General features: G+C 48.5%; 2 protein-coding genes across 2 annotated transcripts; one reads left to right on the forward strand and one right to left on the reverse strand.

Annotated features, from left to right (window-relative positions):
- Window positions 1–3318: 3318 nt before the first annotated feature.
- Window positions 3319–16718, forward strand: LOC307214759 (uncharacterized protein). Its single transcript, XM_079973737.1, has 6 exons — window positions 3319–3478; window positions 5023–5515; window positions 5708–5789; window positions 6547–6629; window positions 7345–7471; window positions 12018–16718. The coding sequence occupies exons 2-6, from the start codon at window positions 5114–5116 to the stop codon at window positions 13427–13429; spliced, it is 2106 nt and encodes a 701-aa protein (XP_079829863.1). The 5' UTR covers window positions 3319–3478; window positions 5023–5113; the 3' UTR covers window positions 13430–16718.
- Window positions 16719–16794: 76 nt separating this feature from the next.
- On the reverse strand, window positions 16795–18632 carry LOC307213923 (olfactory receptor 52P1-like; the record flags this gene model as incomplete). Its single annotated transcript, XM_079972154.1, has 2 exons — window positions 16795–17859; window positions 18604–18632. 2 exons carry the CDS (start codon window positions 18630–18632, stop codon window positions 16821–16823), a joined length of 1068 nt encoding a protein of 355 aa, XP_079828280.1. The 3' UTR covers window positions 16795–16820.
- Between the last annotated feature and the right edge of the window lie 9207 nt (window positions 18633–27839).

Below are 27839 nucleotides of genomic sequence, written 5' to 3' on the forward strand. Positions count from 1 at the left end.
GTTGTCCACAGACGGTGAGGAAGAGTCCTTAGTCCTGCTCCTGAAAGCTTGGCAGATGTGGAGTATTTCCTCACACATTGCCATGACTGAAAAAACAATCTTACAAATTTACTGTAATGTATGATGGTGGTCTTTGTTTTTGGTTTTGCTTTGGCTCCTGTGTGTCTTTTGTAAGTTTTAGCGATTTTAAATTTGGAGGTTTAAGTATATTATGTTGGTATGAAACTGTCGTGTGACGGGCCACTGGCCATAATAAAGATCAATCCAATCCAATCTTAAAAAATTAAAATGGTATTACAGTGCTAAGAACGCAATCCCTGTAGTATTTGGCATCTTAGCAAGCCCAGTGCCACTCTGCCAACTGTCTCACTCCCAGCTAACTAATCTGGAAAGCTGCCCTGTCATCTCTGCAAGGACTTCAGTGTCCCTTGAATTAGCAGTTCAGCATTTTGGGAAGTTGAAATGATATACCTTTGTATATTAGCATAAAAAACATGCATGAGAAAGTATTACTCATTTATGATGAGAATATGATTTCTCGGCTGTGCTGAGGACTGCAGGGCCTGCTCCCTTCCAAGGCTTTTTCCAACTGGCCTAGGGCTGGATTCATTGGAACAAACTCTTGGGGAATTGCAGGCGGGGTGTGTGTGTTCTACTATTGCTTCCCTGTTTCAAGTGTTTAATGTGTTTTAAAATGTTCTTAAGCAGTCTATGGCATTTTTAGTTTTTTCTTCTCCCCCCCCCCCTTTTGCTTTGTTGAGGATGGGATGGACATCTGGTTGGGGCTTAATTTAAGTATAATTGTTGTTGCTGTTTTGTTTTTGCTTTTTATTGTTTTATTAGCTGTTGTATAGTTTGCGTTTTGTTTTAAGGTCTGTCTGGGAGTGGGCCCCAGCCAACAGAATGGCTGGGGCAGTTTCCACAGGGGGGGGGTGTGGATGCACTGGGTCATCCGATCTCAGTGACCACGGGTAGGAGGAGGAGTTACGCTGAGGCCAGACCGCGTCATTACCAAGGAAGCATATTTAGTTGCTGTTTGAGGACGATCCCTGCCTCCGGGTCTGGTCTTGACTGGATGGATCCTGGAATCAGCAAGGGAGACCCACATCTTAAAGTGCTGCTGTGAAATGCCAGGTCAATGACTCACAAGACAGCTGCCATCCATGACTTGATCATGGATGGAGGACTTGACCTGGCATGTGTGACAGAGACCTGGTTGGATGAAGCAGATGGGCCTGTCCTTGCCACAGCTTGTCCACCAGGTTTCTCTTACGCACAGCAACCCAGGTCATGTGGGAATGGAGGGGTGGGGTTGCAGTGATTTTTAGGAAGTCATTAGCTGACACCAGGCGTCCTATAGGGAAGACCCAGTTCTCTGAGTGCATGTTCTGGAAGTTGGGCAATAGGGGCAGTACAGGATTCCTACTGGTGTACCGACCTCCCCGCTGCACCAAGGATTCCCTGCCCGAGCTGCTTCAGGTCGTGGCGGATGTTCTCCTGGAGACACCTAGCTTGGTCGTCCTAGGGGATTTTAACATCCATGCTGACACAACTTCGCAAGGGGCCGCTTGGGACTTCGTGGAAAGCATGGCCTCATGTGGCTGTCCCTGAATAAGTTTGGCCATAGTCACGTTGGTCATAGTCACGGACATGCCTTGGACCTGGTGTTCACCTATGTGGATGTGGGTGATGTGATGCTAAGCAAAAGTGAGACAAAAGGATTGCCATGGTCAGATTTTGCAAATTAACAGGCTGAAGGAAAATGTCACGCTGTTGCATGAGAAGAACAAAGGAATGTTTATTGTCTTTGCTGGCCAGACAGACAGGCTTGGTGGATTAACATCCAAAAGGACTGAGAAGCCTCCTGTAGAAGGGGCCTTCCTACTATACTTTTCCCTTATCTGTTAAGGCTATACATATGCATAGAGTACCTTCCAATCATTTGGGATAACACCCTACTAGTGATTCCATATAAGGACTCTGGTTAATTGCATATTAATTAAACAAGCAAACAAAGGACTCTCTGGGCACCTTCATGCAGCATGTGAGCCTCTTCTGTATTATGCATACACTTTGGTATGTGGTGAACAAAGAGTAAGGGCATTCCTGATACCTTAAGGACAGAATGTCTCCTGATAAAATGGGGCAACTCTTTGGTGCAAGATTAGCTGCAGGTCAGATCACTTCCTGGTGCAACTGGACTTCTCTGTGACCCTTCCCCTCTGCGGGGAGGTAGGACTAATACGGATGCTCTGCCCCCGCCACTTAATGGATCCAAATGGTTTCCAGAGAGTGGTAGGGGATGCTTTATCCCATGTTGATGACCTTTTAGCTGATTCCCTGGTGGCCTGCTGGAATCTGGAGTTAACCAGGGCTATCGACTGTCTAGCTCTGAAGCGCCTTCTCTGACTGAATGAAGCGCAGATAGCCCCGTGGTTTTCCCTGGAGCTGAGCATGATGAAACAATTGCTGAGATGGCTAGAGAGCCAGTGGTGGAAAACTCATTTTGAATTGTACCAGACATGGGTTAGAGCTCAACGTCAAGCCTACCAAGTGGTGATTGTGGTGGCAAAGCGGACTTTCTTCACCGCCTCTATTGCACCTGCAGAAAACAGCAGCAGGAGACTCTTTCAGGTGGTTCGCAATTTAACAGAACCACCTTTGCCGTCGGAGCCTGGTAAAGACCCCAAGATCTCCTGCAATGATTTTGCAAAGTTTTTTTTGCAGATAAAGTCGCTTAGACTCGGAAAAAGGTAGACTGCACTGTGGGAGCAAGGCCAGGGCAGGAGGGTGCTAGAACCCTGTCTGGTTCTTAAAAAAACCAAAATATATTTGGACCTGGCCAATATGGCCAACTATCGCCCAGTCTCAAATCTTCCATTCTTGGGTAGGGTGATTTAACAGGTAGTTGCTGAACAACTATAAGCACGTCTGGAGGATCCGGACCATTTGGATCCCTTCCAATCAGGATTCAGGTCTCTTCCCTCCCCCCCCCCCGCAAAATCGGCTTTAAACGGTTCCATAAATATGTCAATCAATCTATTGGTGGGTGTGGGGGGAGAGGGGGCGTGGCCCCAGAAGAGGAGCTGCTCTGGTCCAGCACAAGCCCAGCCGGGAGGGAAAGTGGGGGGGGGGGGAGGGAGTTGCACACGCTCCACACTCCGCCCCAGTTGCTCCCCGTCTCTGGACCTCCCCCCCCCCCTTTCTGCGCTCCAGAAATTCAAGCCGAACTGAGAGACCCTTGGCGAGCCGGGATCTGTTCAGGGGCGCAGCGTGTCGGTCAGGATGTGCAAAGGGAGGAAGGGCTGAGCAGGATGGACTCGGCATTGCAAGGGTTAAAGGGAACCGAGCTGCCTTCCTAGAGAGGCCAGGAAGCAAGGGGGGCAGGTCCTCCAGAGCCAAGCCCCCCCCCCCCAGTCCTTCCCTGCTTGGGTGTCTCTCCTGCAAGGGCTGCCTCGCTCCCCCCTCCTGGGATCTGGTGAGTCTCCTCTCTCTCTCTCTGGGATCTGGTGGGGGTCCCAGGGCTGCAGCAGGGGAGGAGGCCTGGGGGGGGGCTGATCTGCTCCTGCAGGGGAGGGGGGACCCCAAGTCAGGGGGGAGGAGAGGGTCCTGCCAGGGAGGGGCCAGGGCTGCCACGCTCTCCCTCCTTCCTGCAGAGCAGAGGATCCCAAACTCAGTTGGCCCTCCATCTCCCCCTTCAGAAAAAATCTCCTTTCTTTAAACAAAGGAGTCCCATTGCACAACAGAGGAAACATGTGCAAATGGTTTTCCAAAGCTGGACGAGATGGACTAGCCCCCCCCCCTCAAAAAAACTCACGGGGAGGGAGGGAGGAAGGAAAAAAAGGTGGGAAAGAGAGGCCAGGAATAAAGAGAGGGATCCCAGCCCATAGTCTGCTGCATTGCAGACCAGTTTCCCAGTGTGTCCCAGGGCAGCTCCCCACGGAGGCCACTGCAGCAATCCCCTCGCACCCAGAGCAGGGCATCCCAGGACCCCATCCTCTCTCTCCCAAAGGGATTGGTGCTGGAAAACCAGCCGAGCTGGAAATGGGCGCTGCTCCTCACTGAGCCTCCAGGGACCTTAGCCTAAATTTCAAGGGAGGTGTCTTTGGCCCTGCCCACTTGGCCCTCAGGTGGTTGACCAGATACATTCCTGGCCCTCGGAGCAAAGAAAAAGGGACCCCACTCCAGGAGTCTGTCTTGAGAGTGGCAGAGAGTTCAAGTGCAAAAAAGGAGACAGAAGCAGGGGAGTGGGGGTGGGGGGGAGCAACTCCTGAGGACCCCCGGGTGAGAACCCCCACTAGAGCCAAGCATCCATTTTTCACAAGATACAAATGACTCCCTTGTCAGTCAGTTCTGACTTCATGCATTGATTGGAAGGCAGGAGCAACCAGGCTGATTAAAGGTAAAGGTACCCCTGCCCGTACGGGCCAGTCTTGACAGACTCTGGGGTTGGTGCGCCCATCTCACTCTATAGGCCGGGGGCCAGCGCTGTCCGGAGACACTTCCAGGTCACGTGGCCAGCGTGACGAAGCTGCATCTGGCGAGCCAGCGCAGCACACAGAAACGCCGTTTACCTTCCCGCCAGTAAGCGGTCTCTATTTATCTACTTGCACCCGGGGGTGCTTTCGAACTGCTAGGTTGGCAGGCGCTGGGACCGAACGACGGGAGCACACCCCGTCACGGGGATTCGAACCGCCGACCTGACGATCGGCAAGCCCTAGGCGCTGAGCTTTTACCCACAGCGCCACCAGGCTGATTAATCACCCACAAATCCCTTCCGTTGCCTCCACATTTTGCATTGCAATCTTCCTTCTATTAGGACTAGATAAATTCTTCTCCATCTCCTTCTCCTTCTCCTTCTCCTCCTCCTCCTCCTCCTCTTTTTAAAGAAGATCTCTCATGGTTTGGCCTGTGGTGCCATCCAGCCCTGGTTCCTAGCAAGACTCATCCATGCTGGCTCAGGATCCTGTTCCTTCTTGTGAACTACAAATTCTGTAACAGAACAATGTCTTTGCTTTTTAGGATTTGCTAGAGCTTCTCATTAACACGGCCAGAACTTGGCAGAAGACCAAAGGGTTCCTTCCGATCTCTCAGAGGCTTCCTGAGAGCACAGATGGATGAGCAAGACCCAGCTGGCCCTGGAGCAGGAAGAGGCCATGCCAAGCAAACTGGGAGCAGTGGGGGATTCTGGGAAAACTCTGTGCTGAAGATCCTGGGTGAGGAGGACACCCTCCGCTCAGAGGTGCAGATCCAGCAGTTTGGGAGGTTCTGCTGCCAGGAGGCTAAAGGACCCCGAGAGGTTTGCAGCCGACTCTACCACCTTGATCGTCAGTGGCTGAAGCCAGAAAGGCACACGAAAGCTGAGATGCTGGACCTGGTGATCTTGGAGCAGTTCCTGGCTGTCCTTCCGCCGAAGATGGAGAGCTGGGTGAGGGACTGTGGAGCAGAGACCAGTTCCCAGGCGGTGGCCCTGGCCGAAGGTTTCCTCCTGAGTCAGGCAGAGGAGAGAGAGCAGGTGAGAGAGACTTTCCTCTGGATACTCCCAAGGGGCTCCAAACAGGACGGAGAACATCCCATAATGCTCTACTGTTGGCCCATCCTTTTTCTGGGAATGAGATCTAACACCCTTAAACTTCTGTCCTTGTCATTCTCTTTCTAACATTTCTCACCATTCATTCTCTGTTTGGAATCGTTGTTGCTCTTTCAGAAAAGGGATCGTTTTGCAGAAATGGACCTGGATTCCTGTGAGGCAGAGAGGCCTCCGTTGGACACCAGAGAGAGGCCACTGGGTAAGGAGGAAGGTGGCTTTTCTCCATTTGGTCTCGTTCTGTTGGTTTTCCAACTAATCTGTGAGTTCCTTTTTTGGGGGGGGGGGGAACAGTTGGGAACAAGGGTCCAAAGGAAGGGAGAAGTATTTCTGCACAACTAACATATGAAATGGGCACAAACGTCCAAATGTTCTTAGCAGGTGTGACTACCTTTGAAGGTGACCCGGAAACTGCAATTAATCCAGAATGCGGCAGCTAGACTGGTGACTGGGAGCGGCCGACAAGACCACATAACACCGGTCCTGAGAGACCTGCATTGGCTCCCAGTACGTTTCCGAGCACAATTCAAAGTGTTGGTGCTGACCTTTAAAGCCCTAAACGGCCTCGGTCCAGTAGACCTGAAGGAGTGTCTCCACCCCCATTGTTCTGCCCAGACACTGAGATCCAGCTCTGAGGGCCCTCTGGCGGTTCCCTCATTGCGAGAAGTGAGGTTACAGGGAACCAGACAGAGGGCCTTCTCGGTAGTGGTGCCCTCCCTGTGGAACGCCCTCCCACCAGATGTGAAGGAAATAAGTTTTTAATATTTAACGCTGTACTGTTTTTAACACTTGATTGGGAGCCACCCAGAGTAGCTGGGGAGACTCAGCCAGATTGGCGGGGTATAAATAATAAATTCTTCTTCTTCTTCTTCAGGCCCATCTGTAGTTAGAGATGCCCTATTTCACCTGTGATAGAAGCAGGCACTCCTAGCATCCTGCTTACCTTTTCTCTCTTGCAGGAGACAGAATGATGCCGGCAAGACCTCCTGATCCGCCTTTTCATGGGGGCAGAAGGGAAGCAGCGGCTGTGGAACCAGATCAGGTCAGGGGAAGCTGCCTTGTGGGGACAGAGGCTGAGGGATGGAGCAGTGGAGGAGCAAAGGCAGGCTGCACAATGGTGCACTATTTGATTCCTTGCCAGAAACCCCAGAGAGGAGGGGAGTTAGAAAGCTGTGGGGAGCTGGGGGCCTTCACTCTCAGCAACTGCTTTTGTGGAGGAAGAGGCTCAGGGAATGAGCTCTGTTCTCATTAGGCCTGAAACTCAGCCAAGTCTGTGAACATCGTGTTCTTGCTGATAAAGAGTTAACTCCAGCTGTGAACTGCGGGAGTTCCTGCCCAGATAACTCTGTCATACCAGTCTTCTGAATGTTGCCAGTAGGATTCATTTGCAGTTACTGCTTTATTTCTACATTGACCATGGACTGCTAAAATAGGCTTCTACGCTTTGGAGAAACCATAACCAGCAGTGGCCACGATTCCCCTAGCTAGCCCCATCAGCAGCACAAAGAGCACTGCTCTCCACTCCTCTCCTTGACGTTCCCTCCCCAGAACAGTGCATGGGGAGAGTAGAGGGGGCAATAAAATAAATGCCTAATAAAAGAATTCATTTGTTAAAAGAAGCTTCCATTATTAAAGTGGGAAGCAAAAGAATCACTTTAAAAAAACACAGCCATTAACAGGAAGGAAGGAGACAGAGCATTCTGGAGCAGGTCATATTTCTGCTGTCTCAGAGGAGGAAATTTCCCTTTTTCTTTTAGGGTCCAGTGTGCTTTGAAGACGTCGCTGTTTGTTTCATGGACGAGGAGTGGGCGTTGCTGGATCCTGACCAGAGAGCTCTGCATAAGGACGTCATGGAGGAGAATCGTGAGATCGTGGCCTCTCTTGGTAAGGCTCCCTGTGGGATCGTCCTATCTGCCTGGAAATTTAAAAAATACCTCCGTGTGACAAACCTCATATATTTCCACAGAGCTCAACAGCGCCCCCTACAACACCGGGGAACCTAACACCCCCACAGTAAACCGTAAATAACATTTTCCCCCTGTGAAAAGTCTTTGTCCAGTTCTGCCTCCTTCTACCACAGTTGGGCTGGTCTGAACTGCCCAGACATCTTAAATGTCAGCTTCAGAGTTGTTAGGAAAGATAAGTAGCTTCTGTCAGGTTTCCTGTTTTTGTTTTCTTGGGTTGACCCAAGAGACGCCTGACATTGGCGATGGAGGAGAAGCCATGACTGGGCCAAACAAAATCCGTCTCAGAGAAGAGCCAGGCTTATTGAATCTCAGGTAGTAGTAGCAGTGATAATAATAGTAGTAATAGTAATAATTTTTATTTATACCCTGCCCATCTGGCTGGGTTGTCCCAGCCACTCTGGGTGGCTTCCAACACATATATACACATGAAACATTAGTAATAACAATCTGATCCAATATGAAAAGTACCATAACTTTAAAAAGAACAACTTATATCAAACACAGCAACATTCAACTATCCATCAGAATCTAATAATAAATATGTTGGTTAATGACAAACCACAAAGGTAATGAACATAACACCCAGGTCTCTTCAGTTCTTCCTCTACTACAAATTTATTTATTTATTTCATTTCTATACTGCCCTATACTCGAAGGTCTCAGGGCAGTTCATATAAATTATCAAATACATAAAATCAGAACAAAAACAACAACCCGATTAACCCCCCCCCCAAAAAAGAGCCATTATATTTTTTTTGCAAAAATTTTATTAGTTTTTACAATATCAATGACAAACAAAAACACAAAACAAACAAAACATAACAAACATAAATCATAACCTTATTGAAAATAACGGTTATTTACTTTGTAAAACAACTTCCTTGTTTCCCCTTAGTTGAATTTCATTGCATATCCTTATAACGGTTTTCCAAATCCCAATTTTGATACCCTTTAAATTAAACATTAACATCTTTAATTCTTCTCCTTCTTGTACTAAACATATTATTTTATCAGTTAACATAAATACAATCCTAAGCCCATTAAGTATCTGGAAACTATTTCCAGTTAAAACAAAATAAAAAAATTCCTTCCAGTAGCACCTTAAAGACCAACTAAGTTAGTTCTTGGTATGAGCTTTTGTGTGCATGCACACTTCTTCAGATACACGTGTATCTGAAGTATCTGTGTATCTGTGTATCTGAAGTATCTGTGTATCTGAAGAAGTGTGCATGCACACGAAAGCTCATACCAAGAACTAACTTAGTTGGTCTTTAAGGTGCTACTGGAAGGAATTTTTTTTTTTGTTTTGGCTATGGCAGACCAACACGGCTACCTATCTGTAACTGGAACTATTTCCAGTTAGTTTAGCTTAACAAATTTAGCTAAATAATCATTAAATTTCTTCCATTCTTTGTGGTGTTCCACCTCCTTCTGGTCGCGGACTCTTCCAGTTAGATCGGCTAGCTCCATAAAATCCATCATCTTCATCTGCCATTCTTCTACTGTTGGTAATTCTTGAGTTTTCCACTTTTTAGCTAAGAAAATACGAGCCGCAGTTGTGGCATACAAAAATAGTTTAACATCTTTCTTGGGCAATTCCAAACCTGTTATTCCAAGAAGAAAGGCCTCTGGTTTCTTTATAAATGTATATTTCAACATTTTTTTCAATTCATTATAAATCTTTTCCCAGAAGTCTTTCACCTTGGGGCAGGTCCACCACATATGAAAGAATGTTCCTTCCTTTTACATTTCCAACATGTATTATCACAATTATGATACACCTTTGCTAATTTTACAGGAGTCAAATACCATCTATACGTCATCTTCATAATATTTTCCTTTAACAAAGTACATGCGGTGAACTTAACCCCTTTCTTCCACAATCTTTCCCAGCCCTCAAACACTATATTATGTCCTAAATCTCTTGCCCACCAAAAAGAGCCATTATAGGATATAGATCAAGTCAGGCAAAGGTCTGGTTAAAAAGGAACATTTTTGACTGTATAATGAAGGCGGCAGGCATACTTCCCTGGGAAGAGCATTCCACAGATGGGGAGCCACTGTAGAGAAGGCCCCGTTCTCATGTTGCCACCCTCCGGACCTCTTGAGGAGGAGGCAGGCGAAGGAGGACCTCAGAAGATGATCTCCGGGTCTGGGTGGGTTCAGATGGAAAGAGGCAGTCCTTGAGGTATTGTGGTCCTGAGCCGTTTAAGGCTTTATAGTTCAAAACCAGCACTTTGAATTGGGCCTGGAAACTAATTGGTAGCCAGTGCTCCAGTGAGCAACCTGGCCCCTGAATTCTGCACTAGCTGAAGTTTCTGATCTGTCCTCAGAGGCAGCAGTACTTATAACGCATTGTAGTAATCTAACCTTGAGGTTACCAAAGCATAGACAACAGCAGTTAGGCTCTCCCTGTCCAGAGAGGGGCATAGCTGGGCCACCAGCCTAAGGGGATAGAAGACACTCCAGACCACCGAGGCCACCTGAGCCTCAAGCGACAGCAAAGGATCTAGGAGGACCCCAAAGCTACAAACCTACTCCTTCAGGGGCAGTGTAACCCCACCCAGAGCAGGTAACCTCCCAGCCATCCTGTCTAGGGAACCACCCACTGACAGTGCCTCAGTCTTATCTGGATTGAGCTTCAGTTTGTTGGCTCTCATCCAGTCCATTACCGAGGCAAGACACTGGTCCAGCACTTCCACTGCATCACCTGCAGATGTAAAGGAGAAACAGAGCTGAGTGTCACCAGATACCACCACCCAGCAGTCAAATAGGACTGAGCCCTGCGGAACCCCACATTGAAGGTTCCATGGGGCTGAAAAGCATTCCACAAGCAACACCCTCTGGGAGTGACCATCCAAGTAGGACTGGAACCACTGCAAAGTGGTGCCACCCACTCCTAATTTGGAGAGTCGCTCCAGAAGGATACCATGGTTGATGGTATTGAAAGCCGCTGAGAGGTCGGGAAGAATTAACAGGGATATGTTCTCGTGTCTCTCTCGACAGAGGTCATCATACAGGGTGACCAAAGCAGTGCAAACAAGTCAAAGTGAGCTACCACTGGTTTATCACCTCCTTAGGGCCAGCCTGTAAAAGTCCCTGTACAACCCGGAAAAGCTCTGCCAGACTACCTGAGGGTGCAGTGGAGGCAGCAAAGTATGCCTTTGCTACCTTCACTGCCACTAGGTAGACTTGATAATGAGCCCTTACCAGTGTTTGGTTGCACTCATTCGGATCTTTCCTCCACTTGCATTCAAGACGTCTCCCAGCTTGTTTCCTCGCCCTGAGCTCTGGAGTATACCAGGGAGCCAATGAGGCTCCACCAAGTGGGAGAGGGTACTCAGGGGTGATCGTGTCAATTGCCCAAGCCATTCGGGTGCTGCAGAGGTTGACCAGGGCTTCAACAGGAACACCAGTCATATCAGCTGGAAAAACCCCCAGAGCTGTTTGGAATTCTACTGGATCCATCAGCCTCTGAGGGCGGACCTTCCTAATAGGCCCCCGCCTCTATGGAGGGGGGAAGGTGCTGATATTCTAAATCTCAACAGGAAGTGATCTGACCATGACAAGGGACTGATGTCCATGTCCCCCACTTTCAGATCACCCTCTTCCTGCCCAGTCAAGAAAACAAGGTCCAGTGTGTGGCCTGCCTTGTGCGTTGGGCCAGAGACATGTTGGGACAGCCCCATAGTTGTCATGTCAGCCATGAAGTCCTGATCTACCCAGAGGCAGCTGCCTTAACATGGGTGTTGAAGTATCCCAGAACCAGCAGTCTGGGAGTCCTCAACGCCGCCTCTGAGACCAGTTCTGTCAGCTCAGGCAGGGAGACTGTTGGGCAGCGAGTCGGGCGGTAAACCAGCAGAATCCCTAATCTGTCCCGATTACACAACGCAAGGAACACACACTCTAGATCCCCCCCCCCCAATGGACAGGAGCCTGGAGATAGAGAATCTCTATAGATCACAGAAACTCCCCCCTCCTTGACCCCTGAGTCTGGCCTGATGCTGTACTGAGTACTCAGGTGGGCACAACTAGGTGAGACCAACTCCACCATGTTCACCCACCCAGGTCTCAGTGATACAGGCCAGATCAGCCTCCTCAACGATAATCAAATTGTGGATGAGGGTGATTATAATCTGGGCCGACATGGTGTTCAACAGCAGCAGTGCAGACCCAAGGGCTGGCTGATACAACAACCCCAATTCCCTAGGTTGGAGGAGGAGCTGGCACACAGCAGAGTCACTAACTGCCTGGGCCAAGTGCCCCTTACCCGGCCTGTTCCTCGTCCCACGCCTTACCTCCCCCTACCCAGAACCACTATAATTGGGGCTCCCCTTCTCCTCTCCTCCCAGGCACATCCCACCCTTGAGGCCCAATTAAAAAACCCATTTAATTAGCATTCTTCCATAATTGAGGGCTCCACTTGTTCCTGAGGCTCTAATCCCTTTTTGTCTCCATTGCAGATTCTGAAGAATTGGAAATCAAGAAAAAGGGTGACCACAGCAAAATCCCCAGAGAGGAGAAGACACGTAAACATTTGGTGTGTGGAGAGAGCTGCAGTCAGAGCTTCCATTACACTTTCCAACAAAGAATTCTCAATGGAAAGAAACCCTATCAGTGCGTGGAATGCGGAGAGAGCTTCAGGAAGAGCTCTGATCTCGCTTGCCATCAGAGAATTCATACAGGGGAGAAACCCTATCAGTGTTTGGAATGTGGAAAGAGCTTCAGTCAGAGGGGCCATCTCACTTCCCATCAACTAATTCATACAGGGGAGAAACCCTATCAGTGCGTGGAATGTGGAAAGAGCTTCAGTACAAGCTCCAATCTCACTTCCCATCAACTAATTCATACAGGAGAGAAACCCTATCAGTGTGTGGAATGTGGAAGGAGCTTCAGTCAGAGTGGCCATCTCACTTCTCATCAAAGAATACATACAGGGGAGAAACCCTATCGGTGTATGGAATGTGGAAAGAGCTTCAGTACGAGCTCCCTTCTCAATTCACATCAACTAATTCATACAGGAGAGAAACCCTATCAGTGCTTGGAATGTGGAAAATCCTTCAGGAAGAGAGGCCACCTCACATCCCATCAACTAATTCATACAGGAGAGAAACCTTATCAGTGCTTGGAATGTGGAAAGAGCTTCAGTAGGAGCTCCCTTCTGAATTCCCATCAACTAATTCATACAGTGGAAAAACCCTATCAGTGCTTGGAATGTGGAAAGAGTTTTAATCAGAGTGGCCATCTCACTTCCCATAAAATAATTCATACAGGGGAGAAACCCTATCAGTGTGTGGAATGTGGGAAAAGCTTCAGTACGAGCTCCCTTCTCAATTCCCATCAACTAATTCATATAGAGGAGAAACCCTATCAGTGCATGGAATGTGGAAAGACCTTCAGGAAGAGAGGCCATCTCACTTCCCATCAAGTAATTCATACAGGGGAAAAACCCTATCACTGCCTGGAATGTGGAAAGAGCTTCAGTAGGAGCTCCAATCTCACTTCCCATCAAAGACTTCATACAGGGGAGAGACCCTATCGGTGCATGGAATGTGGAAAGAGCTTCAGTAGGAGCTCCGATCTCACTTCCCATCAAAGAATTCATACAGGGGAGAAACCCTATCAGTGTGTGGAATGTGGAAAGAGCTTCCGTGACAAGAAGATTCTCTCTTCTCATCAACTAATTCATACAGGGGAGAAACCCTATCAGTGTGTGGAATGTGGAAAGAGCTTCAGGAGCAGCTCCTCTCTCACTTCCCATCAAAGAATTCACACAGGGGAGAAACCCTATCAGTGCAGGGAATGTGGAAAGAGCTTCCGCAAGAGTCACCATCTCACTTCCCATCAAAGAATTCATACGGGAGAAGCCATTTAATTTATTGGATGTGGATAAAGCTTCTGGAAGAGCTCCTCTCTTGGTTCCCATCAAAGAATTCATACGCAAGGTGGAAAACCCGTTCATTATACAGCTTTAGGCTCCAGTGTAATGCAACCCTTTCTGCTGTGTGAAACCTCTGGCTACTAGTCTAGCCTTGTACTGTGGTTCTCCTGTCACTGTGGGTTTAATTCTGTAAACCTAACGACAGCTCACTGCCTGCTTGCCTTCGGGCAGCTTCGTGGTGGAGAACACACCTAGAGACCTCATTGAGTTCATCTCTTTCTCCATTGCCTCTTGCCATTTCCTGGCTTCTGCTTCAGGCAACTGTTGAACTTCCTCAAAACTCTCTAGTTCTCATTGCACCAACCCAACCCATACACTGGTGACTTTGAACCTCTCAGGCAGATTACCTGTGCTGACTCAGTGTTTCCCTTACCTGCTTGAGGCATTTCCAGAACAAATAGCCTGTTCTGACATTCAACAGTTGTCAGCTGTCTCTTGGAACCATTCGGCAAGTGAGACTGTTTTTCCAATGGAAACAGCTCTGCAGTTCTGCATTTGGACACCAGATGGCAGCAGATGATAACTTGCTCCACTGTTGATCACCCAATGCTGTACATTGCTCTGGTTGCCATCCTTCACCGTTGCCATGGAAGCTGCCAAATGATGCAAACTTGTGTCTCCTTCGTTTCCCCTGGGACCTCTCTGTGCGTTCCCATGCCGTCCCATTCCTCTAATCTGGTTACCTGGGGCAACGACCTTGGAGGCATCCTGTTTCTTGGGGCAGTTTACGCAGGTGGTCTTTTGAGCCACAATGATAACAACGACTTGTAGCAAAAGCCTTTGCAGTGTCTTCAGTCTTTACTGCCCCCCCCCCTGGAAGCAGGACAGCCTGAGCCAGCTCGACCCTCTCTCTGCAGATGTTCCTCTTCATTGCACAGGTGCCCTGAGACAAACTGCAGCGTTAAATCTGCTGGGGGCATGGCTTCAAGGTTCAGACACAAATGGTCGTAATTCTTGTCTAGTGAACTCAGAAGAATGTAAACTTTCAAATCTTCTGGAAAAATCACGTTTAACTGCCTCAGCCGGTTATAAACAGCCACCATTTTTGTCACGTGCTCCCTGATGCTGTCCCCCGGATGTAGCCTCAGCTCAAACAAACTTCTGGTGACATGGATCTTGGCCCCTGCTGTGGTTCTGTGATGGACCCTCTCAAGTAACTGCCAAATAGCCTGGGCATTCTCCAACCCTTCAATGTGGGGCAACTGGGAGGCATCCATGCTCAGCACTAGCAAACCCATTGCTCTCTGGTCTTTCCTCAGAGCAGCAGCAGCTGCCGCCACCGCAGGTACCACGGCACTGTCTCCTGCCTGGACCGGAGGGGCCTGAGTGCAGTCCCAACACACCCCCCCCCCTGCGCAACAGGACCTCACATCCCGAGCTATTAACCCTATAAGCTCTGGGTCCCCTCACAAACACACCTCTTTAACCAGGCCTTTGGCTGATTGACATCTAATGCCCTTTTAAAATGTGGTGAGGAGGGGTGGTTTACTGTTTTTTAATTGTTTATTTAATTTCTATTTTGTGACTTTATGTTGAATGTGCCCTGAGGGTATTAGACAGACTTTTTCAGCAGGGGGCTGGTCCACTGTCCCTCAGACCTTGTGGGGGGCTAATCTCTCTCTCTCTATATATATATATATATATTGGGGGGGTGAATGAATTCCTATGCCCCAGAAATAACCCAGAGATGCATTTTAAATAAAATGACCCATTCTACTCATGTAAAAGCATGCTGATTACTGGACTGTCTGCGGGCCAGATTGAGAAGGCGATTGGGCCGGATCTGACCCCCGGGCCTTAGTTTGTCTACCCATGGTATAAGGCATAGGAGGCAACTCTTAGAGGCCGAGAGGTCTTTGGCCCCCATTTGGAGTCTGTAACTCCCAGTTATTTCACATTATCAATGTGTTTCTGTGTGTTCAGCACATATGATCGCAGGCGAGGCTGAATAAAAGACTTCCTAGGAAATTCCCTTTGACTACTTCTGTATTGTTTCAAATGTGACTTCACTTACAGATAAGAACAAATCATATTTATTGCTGACAAATCATACCATCGTCAGCTCATGAATTTTAACATGAGCAGCTGCTTTCTTCCCATTTCTTAGGTGGAATTAACTGATAAGGAAAAGGAAGAAGGGAGATAGATCCTTTGCCTCAACCTTTGGGGATCTGGGGGGCTTCCTTTCACCCCTTAGTCCTGCTCCTGAAAGCTTGGCAGATGTGGAGTATTTGCTCACACACGGCCATGACTTAAAAATCAACCTTTTTTATTTTTTAAAGAAATGGTATTGCAGTGCTAAAAAGACTCAAGAAAGCAATTGCTGCAGTAGCTGGCATCTTAGAGAGCCCAATGCCACTCTGCCAACTGTCTCACTCCCAGCTAACTAATCTGGAAAGCTGCCCTGTCATCTCTGCAAGGACCTCAGTGTCTCTTGAATCACAATTAAGCATTTATGGAAGTGGTATACTGGGCCACTGAATGTGCAACCTGCCAGCCCTGCCCTGGATGTTTTGATGTGGCAGCAAGTGTACTTTGGAACTCCCTGCCACTTGACATCAGGCAGGAGGCTTCATGGCCCACTTTGCAGCATTCAACCTTGTTACTGCTGCTGAGTTTGTGATAGCTACACATTGAGGAGAGAGAAGCCAATTTCCTACGTATATCCAAATGGATTGAGAAAGTATGGTTTTCAGTAAATATAATTTGGCAGACACTGCAAAAGAATGCATCTAAACCAGCCTAGCAGACTCATGGGGAAATGGACATTTTGGGGGATGTTTTGAAGCAGTAAATTTAGTGATCATTTATTTATTTATTTCATAAAATGTATATACCGCTTGATTGTAAACAAAACAGTTTACAAAGGCAGTTTACAAAAAGATACACTGAAATCATGAAAAATTGTGCTGCAGCATTCTGCACCAGTTGCAGATTCTGGATCAAGCGCAAGGGATGCCCCACATGGAGGGCACTGTGGTCATCCAGCCTTGAAGAAGCGAAGGCGAGAGCTGCTGCGGCCAGGCTCTCCCAGTCCAGGAATGTCGAACCATCCACAGCTGCTCAAAGGAGTTTGCAGGCACTGAGTCTGCCTGAGTCTCGGCTGGATACAGAAGCAGCCCCAAGCCCCATGAGGTTCATATGGAGAGAAGCTTTGGCTTACCTTATTTACTAATAAAAATAACTGGAAACAGACATGAGATAAATAAAACGGAAGCAAACATTTGTGGCCCCCTCTCGTGGTTTCTGCCCAAATGCCAGTGTTGTGGGAGAGGCACTGTGCCTGGCAGAGCCCGGCTTGGCACCCAGGAGGGCAAGGATGTGACTAGTGGTTTGCAGGGCCCTTTCGCCCTTGGCCAAAAAGGCCAAGCACCCTCTGGCGGATCTGCTGGGTCTTCACCCCATAGACGAGGGGGTTCACCATGGGCGGCAGGAGGAGGTAGAGGCAGGCCAGCAGGATGTGGATGTACGGAGGCACATGGTGGCCAATCCGGTGGGTCAGGAAGGTGAAGAGGGCGGGCACATAGGAGACCAAGATGGTGCAGGTGTGGGCCGCACAGGTGCCCAGGGCCTTGGCGCGAGCGTCCCATGATGAGAGCCGGAAGACGGCCCGGAGGATCATGGTGTAGGAGGCAGCAATTAGCCCCAGGTCCAGCACCACCACTGAGAGGGCCACGCAGATGCCATACACCCGGTTGACAGTTGTGTCACTGCAGGCCTGCTTGACCACCGCCATGTGCTCACAGTAGGTGTGCTGGATGACTGTTCGGAAGCCACCAGGCAGCCTCTTGAGGAGGAGGAGGGGGCAGGGCAGGACCAGGATCATGCCCCGGGCAGCCGCCGCCAGCCCCATCCTGGCCACTGCTGTGTTGCTAAGGATGGCCGCATAGTGGAGAGGGTGGCAGATGGCGACATAGCGGTCAAAGGCCATGGCCAGCAAGATGGCGGACTCTATGATGGAGAAGGTGTGGATGAAGTACATCTGCGTCAGGCAAGCATGGAAGCCAATCTCCCTGGTGCCCGACCACATGATGGCCAGCATCTTGGGCAAGGTGGAGGTGCTGATGACCAGGTCGTTGGCGGCCAGCATGGAGAGGAAGAGGTACATGGGCTGGTGGAGACTGGGCTCTGTCTTGATGATGAAGAGGATGGTGACGTTCCCCAGCACAGTCAGGACGTACATGAGGAAGAGGGGGGTCCCAATCCAGGTATGGAAGGCTTCCAGACCAGGGATGCCCACCAGGATGAAGGAGAACTGGCCCAGTAAGCTGGCTGTGCTGTTGAGGGCCTCCAGCGTTGCGAAAAGGAGTCGCGAGAGAGACCCACCCTGGCGAAGCTTCTGAGACCTGGAGAAAGTCACACAGCTAGAAGAGGGAGAGAGAAGGGTGGCCCCTGGAGGAAGCGCGGGGCTCACCTGGCTTCCTCCTGTGCCCTTTCAGGAGCCCAGAAAGGACTATTGCCCGGCTGCTGCTAAAACCAAGGGCCCATCTAGCCCGGCCTCCTGTTCTCACAGTGGCCGATCAGGTGCCCCAACAGGAAACCCCCAAGCAGGATCCCTCTTCTCCCCTCCTGTGGCTTCCAGCAACTGCTTTTCAGAAGCATGGCTGCCTCTCCTTGTGGAGCCAGAGCAGAGCCCTCTCCTCCTCCTGGAATTTGTCCTTGAAAGGCTCATTGGTTGGTGGACATGAGGCAGGGAGTTCCACCATTTAACTAAGAAGGACTTCCTTTTATGCCCCCTGAATCTTCCAACAATAATCTTCATTATGGGCTCTAATGTTGGGAGAGGAGAAAAATTCTCTCGATCCACTCTCTACATGCCATGCAGAAATTCATAAATATCCATCATAGGATTCTCTGGCCAGGATATCAAAGGTGGAATTGTCCAACAACTTTCGGGGTGTCCTGGTTTTTACTTTTTGAAATATGGCGATCCTAGGGTCTCAAGCTGACATAAGCCTAAAATTACTTTCTGGCCCATGAAGAACAGCCACACCAATTTTCTGCAGCTCTTAATGATCTACGATATATGTTTGTGTGTGTACAAATATACACCCACCCTATAATTTCCCCCTCTCTGGTCTTCTGTGGTCTCGTCTTGGCTCCCTCACCACTGCCCAACCCCTGTGGCCAAAATCATTCTTGTTCTTCCTGGATTGAATTCTGCCTCAGGGCAGGGACCTGTCCTTTAACACTTTGCAAAAGGCCACCCATGCCAATGGCACAATGTAAAATAGCAGTAATGGTGACTTTTACAATTCTCTTGTGTGTGTGTGCATAGCAGTGTGGGGGTGTGTGTGCAGGGGGCAGCTGGCCCCCCTAAATCAAGTAAATAGATAGAAAACATTTAACTAACTGACCAATTGTATCACAGTTCTGCCCCCCACCCAACATAAAGCTTGCACCCCTCAAAAAATAAATAAATCCTGGCTATGTCCATGGTCCTGTGCCTGTTCTATTCCAAAACACTGACATTTTGGGACTGTGCTGAGATTATTGTTCACCTTTTCCAGCCACACGTCACATCACTGCTTTGGCTCCATCACGTTCCCTTCAGACCCTTGTGATGCCGTGGCTTCCCTTGACCAGGTCACTGAAGGTTACCCTCTGCAGAAGGAGGAGGAGGAGGAAGAGGAGGAGGAGGAGGAGAAATAGAAGAAGAAGAAGAACCCCAGAGCGTCATTTGGCCCCTGCAGTGCAGGAAACACAGCTACAGAATCCCTGACAGATGGTTCCCCAACCTCTGCCCAAAGACTTCCAGGGATGGAGAGCTGTTGTTGATGATACAATCATAGGATTATAGACTTTGGAGGGGACACAAAAAAGCATCTAGTCCAACCCTCTACAATGCAGGGATCACTGACAAGGAATCTACCTTGCAAATGCACAAGACTTACTGGGGAAGTGGGAGAGGAGAGCCTTGGTTGGAGGAGACTAGGAAGTGTGGGCCCAGGAGGAAAGAAAGAAGTGGGGCAAGGGAGAGATGGAGGAGAAGGTTGGAAAGAAGGGAAAGGGAAGGGTGGAGAGGGAAATCAGTCTTGTGAGAAGATACAAAGGAAGGATGAGCTAGAGGGAGCAAGGAAGTGAATGGAGCTCCAAAAGGGGAAAGGGAGGGGGGACAGTGGAGGCAGATGGAGGAGGACTGGTGGGTGGGTGGATAGATGGAAGCAAACAGGAAAGAGGGATTAGCTGCCATCCCTGCATTGCAGCGACTTGGACTAGATGATTCTTGGAGGTCCCTTCCAATGCTGATTCTATGACAGGCAGCAGGAGGAGGAGGCTCTGCTCTGGCAGCCCCAGAAATGGCTCCCCTCCAACCTGCCGTCCTGCTGCTGCTGCTGAGTCTGGAATAAAAATCACCCTTGCCATCGTTATTGCAGCAACAAGGAATGCAAGTAGAACATGGATGTTTCCATAGGGAGGAAATCCGCTGCCCTATTTTTGGTCCTCCACCCAACCCAACCAAAATTTCTCGGCTCCCTGCAGGACCAAAATCCTCCAACGTTTTCTCTGATGAAAATAGGGATGACAAGGAATTCTGGTGCTGGAGGAAACTCTTGAGAGTCCCATGGACTGCAAGAAGATCAAACCTCTCCATTCTGAAGGAAATCAGCCCTGAGTGCTCACTGGAAGGACAGATCCTGAAGCTGAGGCTCCAATATTTTGGCCACCTCATGAGAAGAGAAGACTCCCTGGAAAAGACCCTGATGTTGGGAAAGATGGAGGGCACAAGGAGAAGGGGACGACAGAGGACGAGATGGTGGGACAGTGTTCTCGAAGCTAAGAACATGAGTTTGATCAAACTGTGGGAGGCAGTGGAAGACAGGAGTGCCTGGCATGCTCTGTCCATGGGGTCACGAAGAGTCGGACACGACTAAACGACTAAACAACAATAAAAGGAATACTAGGACATTCCAGGATCAAATCAGAATCTGGGATGGCTTCTGCAAATCCAGGAGTGTCCTTGGAAAAGAGGGTCTGCAAGAGCTGATCCAGCACACAAGCAGGTGAAAGAGAAGCCTGCAGGTTCCAGACAGGAAGCGCAGATGTAGGAAGGCAGGAAGAAAAAGAGAGAAGGGGGAGTCTCCAGGGTCACTTACTGCCATTGTGGCTGGAGTGTCTGCCATGCCGGTCCTTGGCATCAGCTGCTTGGAGCTCTTGGGGTTCCCCTGGCACCCCTTATATGCTGGCCCAGATCCTCCCTAGGGGGTCTGTGCTGCTGGCAATGCCTCCTTCTCCCTTTTGCGCGTAATTGCAGTTCAAGTGTGCAGCTTCCTCAGGGAGGGGAGCAGCCTCTGGACCCATGAGTAGGTGCTGGATCCATCCTGCGACAAAGCTGGACATTGGCAGACTCCAGAGGGACAAATGAAAGCCCTTCTCCACACAGCACAGAGCTAAACTGCCGAGCTATCTCTCTCCCCCCCCCCCCCCGGAGGCAGTGGATGGTTTCTGAAGAGGATCAGACAGGTTCATGGAGGAGGAGAATGCTGCCAGGGGGCTCCCAGGCTTTGCTGGAGGCAGCCAGGCTTCTGAATACCAGATGCAGGAAACCACAAGAAGGAAGGGGGCCCACTCACCTGCATTCCCAAACCTAGCTAGAATCATAGGGGCTTATCCGTTGTTCTGCCCAACATAGCTCATTTCCCCTTAGAGCCTATTCCTACTCGCAGAATACAGCCACCTTCCCTAAATATGTGCAAATGAAGCACTTGGGAGAAGGCAAATATATGATCACCGAGATCTAGGGTGCGGAGAAAGGAATGCAGTTCTTTCAGAACTCTAATGCAAATCTATCTCCAAATGGGGGACTGTTACAGAATGGAGGGGGGCACATGAACGGAGTCTTACTCTCGAGTAAGACACGTAGAACCCAAGGAGGCGACCTCAAGGGAACCCTACCATACTAGGACTCCCCTCACCCCATCACAACGTTGCACAAGCACCGCATAAAACCCCAAGAATAAAGCACCATTTCTGACCCTGTACAGTGGTGCCCCGCAAGACGAATGCCTCGCAAGACGGAAAACCCGCTAGACGAAAGGGTTTTCCGTTTTGGAGGCGCTTCGCAAAACGAATTTCCCTATGGGCTTGCTTCGCAAGACGAAAATGTCTTGCGAGTTCCTGCAGGTTTCCCCCCCCCTTTTTCCCCCTTTTCCTAAACCGCTAAGCCGCTTAACAACTGATTGCTAAAAGCTAATAGCGCTAATCCGCTAAGCTGTCAATGGGCTTGCTTCGCAAGACAAAAAAACCGCTATACGAAGAGCCTCACGGAACGGATTAATTTCATCTTGCGAGGCACCACTGTATCTCTAAACTACACACAGGCAGGCGGTATGAACAATTGATGTACCGTATTTTTCGCTCTATAAGACGCACCAGACCACAAGACGCACATAGTTTTTGGAGGAGGAAAACAAGAAAAAAAAAATTCTGAAGCCAGAAGCCAGAACAGCAAAGAGGGATTGCTGCGCAGTGAAAGCAGCAATCCCTCTTGCTGTTCTGGCTTCTGGGCTAGCTGCGCAGCCTGCATTCGCTCCATAAGACGCACAGACATTTCCCCTTACTTTTTAGGAGGGAAAAAGTGAGTTATAGAGCAACAAATATGGTATTTTATGAATGAACAAGGTATTTGCATTAGGATGCGCTCTAGCCAGTCAGATTGCATCGAATACAGCCCTTCAGCAAAACACAGCAATGCCATGATTCAGTTGAAACCTGTTACCTTGTTAATCCAATCAAAACTAGATACAATGTAGCAATGTCAGACCAGGTTACTTCTGAAAAAAACCGTCTGTACTAAAAAAAAGCCTAAAACGCTTGGAAATTCATAGAAAATCACTGTCCACCGATTCTCTTCATTCCACTGCCAATCTACTTTGTTGGCCAAGGACCCGATAAGCCCTCGGCCGTCGCCGTAATCCCACAAGCAGGAGGTCACGTGTGCACAGGAAGGGACTGATAGGTGTCAATCACTGGGCAACCCCCTCCTCCGGACTTTCCCAGGTGGAAGACTAGGCAAACCTAAGTCCTATTGTTCTCTTCCTGTAGGTGCTTAGAATGTACTCCCAATGCATATCCTGTATTTTCACGTTGCCCCCCCCCATATTCCTCTTATGTTAATCATGTATACCCTCCCCTTTTATGATGTAGTAATGATGTAGTGATGATGTTTAGTGAACTGTATGCTGGGAGAAGATATGAACTTTCAAAAGTCCTTGTCACCCCGTTCTCAGGGTTCAATTCCTCTTTGAAGCTGTTGCGCAATAAACTTTGATCTTCAGCTATTTGCTCTGGTTGGTAGCTGGACTCCTTCTTTGTTCCACAGGGACCCACGGGCTCTGCCTAACGTGCTGGGTGGCTGAGCAGCCTCGCACCCAGATTTTTCCGTAACATAATAATAATAATAATAATAATAATAATAATAATAATAAATTATTTATATCCTGCCCTCCCCAGCCAAAGCCGGGCTCAGAGCGGCTAACATCAAATATGTAACACATTAACATAAAATCAGACAATCAATTAAAAAACATCCTCAAATCAGATCAGGATCAGAATAAAATCCAATCAGATGGCACCCCGCAGATTAGGGTCAGGGATCTTCAATGCTCACCCGGTCCAACTGTTTGTGCTGAACTTATATGGACCTGTGAGAAAAATTGGGAGGCCACTTTCATACAAGTTCTTGTGAAAGGGGAGAGGGAGTCAGACTGAACCCCGACCAAAGGCCTGGCAGAACAGCTCCATCTTGCAGGCCCTGCGGAAAGATGTCAGGTCCCGCAGGGCCCTAGTCTCTTGTGACAGAGCGTTCCACCAGATCAGAGCCACAGCCAAAAAAGCCCTGGCTCTAGTTGAGGCCAGCCTAACCTCTCTGTGGCCCAGGACCTCCAAGATGTTTTTGTTTGAAGACCGTAAGGTCCTCCGTGGGACATACCAGGAGAGGCGGTCCCATATCAGGAGAGGCAGTAACAGTATGTAAATTTAATAAATAATTAAAATAAACATATAGAATCTGCTTTGGAAAACAAGATTTATGTAATGCATTATAGATGTTGATTGGCACTTGAGCATTTGATGAAGTTTGATGGATTTATTTGCTTCAGCACACAGTGAATTTAATGGAGGGAAAGAGTTGCTGAATGGTTTCTTTAAATGTAAAGGTTCATCATTGTTCCACCCGATGTGTATGTCTTTAAGGGGCCAGAGAAAGGGCCAGAGCAAAATAACGAGACCCAGCTTTACAGCTGTGAAACAGCAGGTGCTGCTGAGTTATACTGATTAAGGTGTGTCAGCATTTGGGTGTAGTATATAAGGAGCAGCACCTAGCTCTCCCTTTACACTGGGGGACGGGTTGGTGGTTGGGTCTGGTTTGTTGTTGATGTATTTAGTGTATAAGGAGTTTTTGTTTTTGTAATTAAAACCTTGTTTAAGTACTTTTTGAGTCCCTTTTTAATGCATGGTCTCCCCAGCAAGCTCTCTGCAGCGCTACTATACTGCAAATAGCCAACATCTTTTGGTTATGGGCCCAGCTGCTGAGTGGATGACTGCATATTTTTGGACTCTGAGAAAGGTTTGAAAACTCCTTCTCCTGTTAGTGTAGTTCTGTGGGTCTGGAAGAGCTCCAGAATGGTTGACTGGGTTCCAGAAGCTGAGAAGGCTCTGGTCTTTCCACAGCTAACAGATGAGAACTATAGTTTATGGTCTTTTTGGGTGGAGGCGCTTTTGACCTCTAGAGAAGTATGGACCTATGTAACTGATGACCCTCCCAACCCTGTAACAAATGCTTGGTCAAAAGGAGATGCGAAAGCCAGGGCAATAATTAATTTGGCAGCCAGTGACCAGCAAGTAGTCTACATAAGGAATAAGAAAACTGCCAAAGAAATGTGGGACAGTCTTGTAGCATCTGGTATCTGAAGAAGTGTGCATGCACACGAAAGCTCATACCAAGAACTAACTTAGTTGGTCTTTAAGGTGCTACTGGAAGGAATTTTTTTATTTTGACTATGGCAGACCAACACGGCTACCTATCTGTAACATTTCGTACAAAGATTACCATAATAAAGGACAAAAGTGGTAAGGACCTAACAGAAGCAGAAGACATCAAGAAGAGGTGGCAAGAATACACAGAGGAATTATACCAGAAAGATATGGATGGCTCGTACACCCCAGGTGGTGTGGTTGCTGACCTTGAGCCAGACATCCTGGAGAGTGAAGTCAAATGGGCCTTAGAAAGAACTGCAAATAACAAGGCCAGTGGAAGTGATGATATTCCAGCTGAACTATTTAAAATTTTAAAAGATGATGCTGTTAAGGTGCTACACTCAATATGCCAGCAAATTTGGAAAACTCAGCAGTGGCCAGAGGATTGGAGAAGATCAGTCTACATCCCAATCCCAAAGAAGGGCAGTGCCAAAAAATGCTCCAACTACCGCACAATTGCACTCATTTCACACGCTAGCAAGGTTATGCTTAAAATTCTACAAGGCTGGCTTAAGCAATATGTGGACCGAGAACTCCCAGAAGTGCAAGCTGGATTTCAAAGGGGCAGAGGAACCAGAGACCAAATTGCAAACATGCGCTGGATTATGGAGAAAGCTAGAGAGTTCCAGAAAGACATCTACTTCTGCTTCATTGACTATGCAAAAGCCTTTGACTGTGTCGACCACAGCAAACTATGGCAAGTTCTTAAAGAAATGGGAGTGCCTGATCACCTCATCTGTCTCCTGAGAAATCTCTATGTGGGACAAGAAGCTACAGTTAGAACTGGATATGGAACAACTGATTGGTTCAAAATTGGGAAAGGAGTACGGCAAGGCTGCATATTGTCTCCCTGCTTATTTAACTTATATGCAGAATTCATCATGCGAAAGGCTGGGCTGGATGAATCCTAAGCCGGAATTAAGATTGCCAGAAGAAATATCAACAACCTCAGATATGCAGATGACACAACCTTGATGGCAGAAAGTGAGGAGGAATTAAAGAACCTCTTAATGAGGGTGAAAGAGGAGAGCGCAAAATATGGTCTGAAGATCAACATCAAAAAAACGAAGATCATGGCCACTGGGCCCATCACCTCCTGGCAAATAGAAGGGGAAGAAATGGAGGCAGTGAGAGATTTTACTTTCTTGGGCTCCGTGATCACTGCAGATGGTGACAGCAGTCACGAAATTAAAAGACGCCTGCTCCTTGGGAGAAAGGCGATGGCAAACCTAGATGGCAAACAGTGTCTTAAAAAGCAGAGACATCACCTTGCCAACAAAGGTCTGTATAGTTAAAGCCATGGTTTTCCCAGTAGTGATGTATGGAAGGGAGAGCTGGACCATAAAGAAGGCTGATCGCCGAAGAATTGATGCTTTTGAATTATGGTGCTGGATGAGACTCTTGAGAGTCCCATGAACTGCAAGAAGATCAAACGTATCCATTCTTAAGGAAATCAGCCCTGAGTGCTCACTGGAAGAACAGATCCTGAAGCTGAGGCTCCAGTACTTTGGCCACCTCATGAGAAGAGAAGACTCCCTGGAAAAGACCCTGATGTTGGGAAAGATGGAGGACACAAGGAGAGGGGGACGACAGAGGACGAGATGGTGGGACAGTGTTCTCGAAGCTACAAACATGAGTCTGACCAAACTGCGGGAGGCAGTGGGGAAGACAGGAGTGCCTGGCGTGCTCTGGTCCATGGGGTCACGAAGAGTTGGACATGACTAAATGACTAAACAACAACAACAACAACAAAACATTAATCCAGATGCAAAAGAGAGAGAGAAGGGGGGAACAAAGGATGGAAGGGAAGGGAGAGAAAAAATAAAAGAGAAAGAGAAAGTTAAGAAGCTACACTTAAACTATGCTTCCAATGGTTAGTGAGCTCACAGCTCCAGCAGGACCCCCCTCTTTGCTCCTCAACAATCTCAAAGATCAACCTTGAGATGCTGTTGCCTTGCTGGCCCAGGATTCTGAAGAGGAGAGCTTATGTTTCTCAGAAGGCGATAGGTGTTCCCCAATAGCGGTCTCCGAAGATGACCAAAGCCTGTGGGCAGATGGAGGTTGCAGTAGAGGCCTCCTTTAGCTCTCTGGATCCCAAACAGATACAGAAAAGCACAGGCTTTGTTCAACAGCTCACCAGAGGTCAAGTGCAACAAACCTGATTCCTCATTCCTTGGAATCAGCAACCTGTTTAATGAGCATCTAGCCTGATTTGTTTGCAGGGAGCTTAGACAATGACCAGGGCCGGCTCAAGCATGAAGCAGTTGCCTCAGGCAACAAATTCTGAGGGGCAGAAAGTCACTACAAATGTGTGCCATGTGGTCTGCCCTGCAGCCCCGAAGCTAGCCTGTTACTCTTGGGGTCAGTGAAGGACTGTCCTATTCCAGTGGTCAAGTAAGAGTCAACTACTCCTCTGGTCCAATTTTGTGCACAGAATAGGCAATGCATCTTCTTGTCCTTTGTGTTGGGCAGCAAAATTGCTTGGGCTACTCCTGGTGATGGTGGGATATTCAATGAACATTGAATGAGACTTAAATGGCTCAGGACCGCAATACCTCAAGGACCACCTTTCTCCATATGATGCTCTTCTTCATGTGCCTCCTCTGTGAGACGTCCGGTGGGTGGCAACACAAGAACAGGGAAAGTTCTCACCTGGTGCCTTCATTGCATATCTTTAGGCAACAGGCAAAAACATTTCTTATTAGCCATGGTTAACACTATATGGCTTCCTAAATGCAAAATTGCAAAAACCTAAATTGCAAACAGATGTGGAAATGTGGAGAGCTGAATTTTACATTGAAAAGATGACAAACTGAGAGAAACCAGTGTCAACAAATTTGCCCATCTATACCTGCAAGTGATTTTGATAAAAGACTCTCTGCATTGAGCTAATTGAGTGATTCCCATGGTCTTCTGATTGATGCTATTCAATTCATGTTTCAGCCAAAGAAAGAGGGGAATAAACCTCATATAAGGAGCAACTAGGGGACGCAGGTGGCGCTGTGGGTTAAAGCCTCAGCGCCTAGGGCTTGCCGATCGAAAGGTCGGCGGTTCGAATCCCTGCGGCGGGGTGCGCTCCCGCTGCTCGGTCCCAGCGCCTGCCAACCTAGCAGTTCGAAAGCACCTCCGGGTGCAAGTAGATAAATAGGGACCGCTTACCAGCGGGAAGGTAAACGGCGTTTCCGTGTGCGGCTCTGGCTCGCCAGAGCAGCGATGTCACGCTGGCCACGTGACCCGGAAGTGTCTCCGGACAGCGCTGGCCCCTGGCCTCTTAAGTGAGATGGGCACACAACCCCAGAGTCTGTCAAGACTGGCCCGTATGGGCAGGGGTACCTTTACCTTTACCTTTAAGGAGCAACTGTGAGGC

This window comes from Podarcis cretensis (genome assembly GCF_951804945.1).
Source record: "Podarcis cretensis genome assembly, chromosome: 4".
NCBI lineage: Eukaryota > Metazoa > Chordata > Lepidosauria > Squamata > Lacertidae > Podarcis > Podarcis cretensis.

Excerpts from the sequence above, each read along its gene's own strand:
- LOC307214759 (XM_079973737.1), top strand. The coding sequence starts at position 5,114 with ATGGATGAGCAAGACCCAGCTGGCCCTGGAGCAGGAAGAGGCCATGCC. Across the intron at positions 6,630-7,344 it reads CGGCTGTGGAACCAGATCAG|GGTCCAGTGTGCTTTGAAGA; the intron begins GTCAGGGGAAGC and ends TTTTTCTTTTAG. Across the intron at positions 7,472-12,017 it reads TGAGATCGTGGCCTCTCTTG|ATTCTGAAGAATTGGAAATC; the intron begins GTAAGGCTCCCT and ends TCTCCATTGCAG.